The sequence below is a fragment of the Sinocyclocheilus rhinocerous genome, unplaced genomic scaffold, assembly GCF_001515625.1.
Source record: "Sinocyclocheilus rhinocerous isolate Xijiao unplaced genomic scaffold, SAMN03320098_v1.1 scaffold218, whole genome shotgun sequence".
In the NCBI taxonomy this organism is placed as follows: Eukaryota; Metazoa; Chordata; class Actinopteri; order Cypriniformes; family Cyprinidae; genus Sinocyclocheilus; species Sinocyclocheilus rhinocerous.
Window position 1 is genome coordinate 1,447,481 of NW_015664181.1, and position 6,619 is coordinate 1,454,099.

General features: G+C 35.8%; 2 protein-coding genes across 3 annotated transcripts in view; both read left to right on the plus strand.

The window, feature by feature from the left end:
* The window catches only part of LOC107729751 (cytochrome c1, heme protein, mitochondrial-like), a 9,644-nt gene extending 6,867 nt beyond the window's left edge, over positions 1 to 2,777 (plus strand). Inside the window, exons 3-7 of the mRNA XM_016540429.1 lie at positions 539 to 665; positions 1,119 to 1,276; positions 1,432 to 1,592; positions 1,965 to 2,065; positions 2,287 to 2,777. Coding sequence (XP_016395915.1) covers positions 539 to 665; positions 1,119 to 1,276; positions 1,432 to 1,592; positions 1,965 to 2,065; positions 2,287 to 2,391 — 652 coding nt within the window. The 3' untranslated portion in view covers positions 2,392 to 2,777. The remainder of the gene's footprint in view (positions 1 to 538; positions 666 to 1,118; positions 1,277 to 1,431; positions 1,593 to 1,964; positions 2,066 to 2,286) is intronic.
* A 1,080-nt stretch (positions 2,778 to 3,857) lies between these two features.
* The window catches only part of LOC107729749 (endoplasmic reticulum-Golgi intermediate compartment protein 3-like), a 13,483-nt gene continuing 10,721 nt past the window's right edge, over positions 3,858 to 6,619 (plus strand). For both annotated transcript variants that reach the window (XM_016540426.1, XM_016540427.1), the window contains exons 1-4: positions 3,858 to 4,066; positions 4,369 to 4,439; positions 4,631 to 4,718; positions 5,303 to 5,422. In XM_016540426.1, coding sequence (XP_016395912.1) covers positions 3,979 to 4,066; positions 4,369 to 4,439; positions 4,631 to 4,718; positions 5,303 to 5,422 — 367 coding nt within the window. In that variant the 5' untranslated portion in view covers positions 3,858 to 3,978. The remainder of the gene's footprint in view (positions 4,067 to 4,368; positions 4,440 to 4,630; positions 4,719 to 5,302; positions 5,423 to 6,619) is intronic.

Below are 6,619 nucleotides of genomic sequence, written 5' to 3' on the forward strand. Positions count from 1 at the left end.
ATAATTTTGACCCATACAATGTATTTTTGGCTATTGCTACAAATATACCCCAGCGACTTAAGACTGGTTTTGTGCTCCAGGGTCACATTTTATTGCTTCGAAGAAACATGCATTAGTAATATTTTGCTCGATGCGCCCTCTTGTGGCCTTAGGAGAGAAGCCAAAAGCTTTTAATCCCCCTAACTGAAATTATGCCTTTTAAATTCTAATATAATTCGAATATTGATAATACAAAATTCGAATTCAGTTTTTCAACCATTTTGACAGCCCTAATAGTAGTTAGACATGTTAGTATTATCTCATTTCTCTCCTACTGGAGTAAAAGTGATAGTTTCCCTCACTCTCCCTTATATTCTGATATAATTATTATACATTGCATATTCACAACAGAATATTCATTTTCAGGATATTCCTTGCAGTACAATACATATTTGTTCTTATTGACAACCTATAGGAAGAAGTGTACATATAAATGACCAGCATATCAAATTACAGAGGTATCAAAATATTCAGAGTTAACCATGGCTTTGTTTTTCAGTATTCGTCGTGGGTATCAGGTATATAAGCAGGTGTGCTCGGCCTGTCACAGTATGGAGTATTTGGCTTTCCGTAACTTGGTGGGAGTGTCACACACAGAGGCAGAGGTCAAGACCCTGGCTGAAGAGGTCAGTTTTCTTAAGATGTTTACCCAAACACAACTACAAAATAATTGTCTCATTGCTCAATTGTCACACCCTGGCAGTTGTGGTGGCAGATTTTACACAGAGAAGCAAGCACCACTAACATTTTCTCTTGGAAGATGAAATAGCGTAGGGTCAGAGGGATTTGTTAATGGGGTGGTCAACTTCAACATCTGTACTGTGTGCGTTGTCTGTAATGTTAATATTCTTTTATCCAGATTGAAGTTGTGGATGGTCCTGATGACACTGGAGAGATGTTCACCCGACCGGGAAAACTCTCAGATTACTTCCCCAAACCCTACTCAAACCCTGAGGCGGCCCGTGCTGCTAACAATGGCGCTCTGCCAGCGTAGGGTCACAGGGATTTGTTAATGGGGTGGTCAACTTCAACATCTGTACTGTGTGCTTTGTCTGTAATGTTAATATTCTCTTATCCAGATTGAAGTTGTGGATGGTCCTGATGACACTGGAGAGATGTTCACCCGACCGGGAAAACTCTCAGATTACTTCCCCAAACCCTACTCAAACCCTGAGGCGGCCCGTGCTGCTAACAATGGCGCTCTGCCCCCTGACCTCAGCTATATTGTCAGTGCCAGGTAATTAATTACTTTTGATCAGGTGTGAAAGTCATTATTTTACACTTAAAAAAAAAAGTCACACATTTCTGACATCTAAATTGCCACAAGCATCACTAAAGCCTCTTTATCATGATCTTATAGTTATAAACTCTTTCTCTCTCTCTCTCGCTCAGGCATGGAGGGGAAGATTATGTGTTTTCTCTCCTGACTGGTTACTGTGACCCTCCAGCTGGTGTGTCTATGAAGGAGGGCCTTTATTACAACCCTTATTTCCCTGGCCAGGCCGTTGGTATGGCACCACCCATCTACAATGAGGTGCTCGAGTATGATGATGGTGAGTTTGTAATATTTTCTTTCATCATTACCCTTTTTATTCACACATTCATATTTATTCTAGGACTGTCAACAGATCGATCTTATTAATATGTTTGTTATTAAACCTAATTCATTTCTTTTATTTTTTGCCTTTCGAAATATTGTGCATTTATTTAGATTTTTAGTTCATTTTGGTGGAAAGGAGGGAATATAATAACAATATTTGTCAGCCTGTTGTTGGCATTCTCATTAATGAATTAATATTTTACTCATGGGTTATGTTTCATGCTTTCTGAGCTTTGATTATAATTCAATTCTGCCAAGGCTGTAAATGACTTTTGTTTCGTAAATCATCCTATACGTTTGTTAATAACTCGCTTCTCCTCCATAGGAACCCCTGCCACCATGAGCCAGGTTGCTAAAGATGTCTGTACTTTCCTGAGGTGGGCGGCTGAGCCAGAACATGACCAACGTAAATGTATGGGACTGAAGGTTTGTATTTTTCTTTTTCATCTCTACCAGTTAATTTTTTATTTTTTTTTCAGATGTTGGTGGAAATTAGATTTATGTAGTGCCCTTTATGGAATTGCAATACTAAATGCCCACAACAGAAGAGCAAAACATGCATGTAGAGATGTTGCATCTCTCATTAAAGCACCATCACAAAAAAAAAAAAAATAGTGCTTATTGTTTTTCTCTGATTCTCTCTGCAGATTTTGATGGGCGCCTCCATACTTGTTCCCCTGGTCTACTACCTTAAGAGGCACAGGTGGTCTGTGATGAAGAGCAGAAAGATCGCCTACAGGCCTCCCAAATAAAGCCAAACTGCTGCCTTCACCTGGCCTTGACACAACTTAAAACCCATATTCACGATTGTCCGATCTTTTTCAGAATGCACAATGCTTCAAGATAAGGTTGCCATCATCACTAACCGCTGGACATCCTTTCATATAGGTGTCCTTGCTCCTAAATGACTTGGGGAGTGGGTCCGGAGACAACCTTTGTGATGTTTTACTGTAAAATAAATACTGTCTCAATGAATTATTTGTGGTTGTTTGTAAGGCGCGTTCAGAGGCGAAAATCAAAAATACATTTGCAACCTTCTTGTGCTTTGTGAGATCTGTCCTTGCAGTAGGTTCTCTACACTTTGTTGTGTAAATATTTAATAAAAGCGGTATACCTTAATGACCTCTTATAACAAATCTGGCAGTTTGTGGCCTGATTCTTTCTGTTTGTTCATTTAGATTTATTTGTTCAGTTGTTGATTTTTATCCTAAGCAACCTAAACAAACTTAAAGCCAAAAATGACAGTATCATCAGATGTATGGTGATGTTTGTAACATCCCAACTTTGGAGTTTTATGAGAACAGATGCCGTTAGTTTAGACAAAATGTAGTAAATCAACTACAATAGCTGTTTTCTGGGATTTCCTGAAGGTTGTGAGGCACCATAAAGCAGAATACTAATTTTTCAATAGCCATTCCTTCATAACTGTGCTGTGTATTTTACATGTTTTTGTAACTTTCTCTAGATAAACATGCACAGGCATCACATTGATCTTCATAACTGCAGAGTTAATTGGCTATTTTAGTCACTAATATTTATCAAGAGAACATTGGGTAAATGTTTAGCCAGATCTCACAAGATAATTGTAAATAATGGCTGAACTGTTAAAACAACAGTGTAAAAAATATTTTTAAATTTGACAATGTAACCGTAGAAACTGATTAAATGAAGGAGGTACAAGACAAAATAATTTATAACTTAGTATATCCACGTTCACAGGTGAGAATGAAGTAAAAAGTGAAGGCAGTAAAACACATTTATATAATTATTTATAATAACACACATATATATATATGGTTTGTGGATATAAAAATAAATCCTAATTAGTTTATATTCATACAACCATGTTTAAGGTTCAGTCCATAATTAATTTTGGGTAAATTAATAACATTACAACAAAATTCCAAAATCAGATTACACTTACAAAGTAAATCAATTAAACAACACAAAATGTGCACATATTATCAATATCTATATAAAAAAAATGAAAGCCGTGTTGTTTGGTTATATTTTATGCAGATCTTGAGCCTGCCTTTAATCTGTAATTACAAATGTAAATGGATAATATATAAATAGTATATTAAGGAGGTCCTAAAATCCACGTTATGGTATAATACAAACTTTTTAATAATAATGTTTTTAAGGAATTCTACAATAAAATGGTTTTTAGAATGCAGATATTCAGAAATCTACCACTAGAGGGTCAACATACCAGGGACGCTCCAGCTACGCGGTGGAATCTGATTGGCTGAGAGGACTCCATCACTTCCTTGGTGTACCGGAAATGGGTCACTGGAAATCGAAGTGACGGCTAGCTTTACCGCCGCACGAGAGGGAGAATGGATGCGTTAAATAAACTTAAACAATTTGACGCTTATCCGAAAACTCTAGAGGACTTTAGGATCAAAACATGTGGAGGAGCCACGGGTGAGTGATACATATCCACCGAGAGCTGTAGAAGTGCTGAGCGCCATTCATACACACAGGCTCATGGGGAGAAAGCAGTGCTGAACAGTGCTAATTAACATAAAGTCGTAAAATATGCACATATAATTACATATTGAAATGACACAAAAATGAACATAGTTTGAATGGAATGTGTCACTGGGGTGCCTAAATCCAAAACTATGAGATAAGAGCCATGTTTAATGTGACTGTGATTTAAATGCCATGTAAATCAGTCTTTAGGAAGTTGTTTCTAATTCACATGTTCTTTATTCACTTTATAGTGACCATCATCAGTGGACTTATCATGTTGATTCTGTTCTTCTCTGAGCTACAGTATTATCTAACTAAGGAGGTGGGTGAATGATTTAATACAACCTTGTGCTGCATAATATATTTGTGACTCAATCTCATGACATCGGTCTGTCTATAGTGACTGTGAATGTAGATTTTATTTTTCTTAATAGTATTATTGTACGTTTTTAGAGCTGTTCATAAAACTTTGATGAAATATATTTGAGTTCTGGCTTTGATGTCACCTCTTAGGTCCATCCTGAACTATTTGTAGACACTTCCAGAGGAGACAAACTAAGAATCAACATTGATGTTATATTTCCACATATGCCTTGTGCCTGTAAGTAAACATTTTGTTCTGATTTATCTTTTGCATACTTTGTAGATAAAAGTTATAGTCCTGTTGTTCATAATACACTATAAAACCATATGAGAACAATTAAATAAAATATCAAATGATCTTTTGAACCGGGCTTGATTAAGGAGTTGTAAAATGAAAGAAGGCACTATACCGTGAAATATTTTTGGGTTCGAATGACCTGAAAATGTCTGGTCATAGCTTATGTAGATTGCAGTGTCTCGAGCAAATTTCCATGTCATACAGTAGGGAAAATATGTATTTGATCCCCTGCTGATTTTGTAAGTTTGCCCACTTACAAAGAAATGAAGGGTCTGTAATTTTTATGGTAGGTTTATTTTAATGGATAGCGACAGAATACAGACCAAAAAAATCCAGAAAAAAACACATTATATAAAGGTTAGAGATATCACCCCAAAAACCTGATGCAATCATGCAAAAGCAAACTGATACTTACCTAACTGAGGATGGTGTCATCATGATATTTAATCCAGCTGTTTGAGGTTATTTTCTCTGGCCACACAGGTTGTTGAGTTGTTTGCACTTTTGTAATTTTGTTTTCTTAGATTTGAGCATTGATGCCATGGATGTAGCAGGAGAACAGCAACTAGATGTGGAGCATAACTTGTTTAAACAGAGACTCGACAAAGAGGGCCTGCCAGTTACAGCAGAGGCTGAAAAACACGGTCAGTATCATCATATCAAGCTGATATTCGTGTTTTCTGATATACTGCTGAAAAATGTACATTACATCATTCCTGTAAAGTTTAACTCTTTCCACACACACTTAAAATACTTTTAAGGAATAGTTCAAAAAGAGAGAAATATGGCCAATTTGATACTTTTATGGTGCTTGTTTTGCACCCTTTTTAAACTTCAAAATAACAGAATTCTTCAAAAACAAAATAATTAAATTCTAAAAAAAAATGTAGTATCTAAATAATAAAAACTGTAAATAAAAGTAGGATATGTAATTACAAACATAGTTTGAATATACAGATTACAATTTTTTTGAATATACGCATTGATTTGACTCGTCCTTTCTGTGCAGATACCACAAACAGAGCAGCAGAGGTTTCCTGATGGGGAAACTGCTGGTAGAACAGGTCTGTCTGCAGGCATGAAGCCAGTTCTGAAAGCTATAGTTACGATCCGGTAAATCGACAGGTACTTACATAGTCAAAATAGTTCAAATTCATAACCACATGGCTAAATGAAAGTGGAGATTAATTAGAAGTTTCCAATTCCTTCAGGGCCTCTGTATTCACACTTCTTTTGTTGAACGAAAGTGCCTTGTTAGGCAGCTGAATTGTCAGTCAGCCAGTCAGATTTACAATTACATTTGTATTGTAAACTATATATGTATTTGAGACATTTTAATGCAAAGTGTAAATGACAATCTGTGTTATTGTAGTATTGTGTATATACAATGACTATTTATTAATATTTAGTTTTAAATTTTAGTTTTACTAATTTTATGTGTTTTGACATGCTATTTTTTATATTTCTATTTCACTTATTTTATTTTTAGTAATTTTAGTTCTTCGAACATTTTATTTCAGTTAGTTGCTATGGCAACATTTCTAATTCTTAAGTTTTTCTTTTATATTTCAGCTTAAGTAACAAAAATTATTTTTAATAGTTTTAGGTGACAGTGACAACACTGCTTTTGATCAGCTCCTGATGTTAAAGGGATAGTTCACCCAAAAATGAAAATTATGTCATTATTTACTCACTCTCATGTCGTTCCAAACCCGTAAGACCTCCGTTCATCTTCGGAACACAAATTAAGATATTTTTGAAGCAATCTGAGAGCTCTCAGACCCTCCCATAGATGGCAAGGATATTACTTACACGATCAAGGCCCAGAAACATAGCAAGGA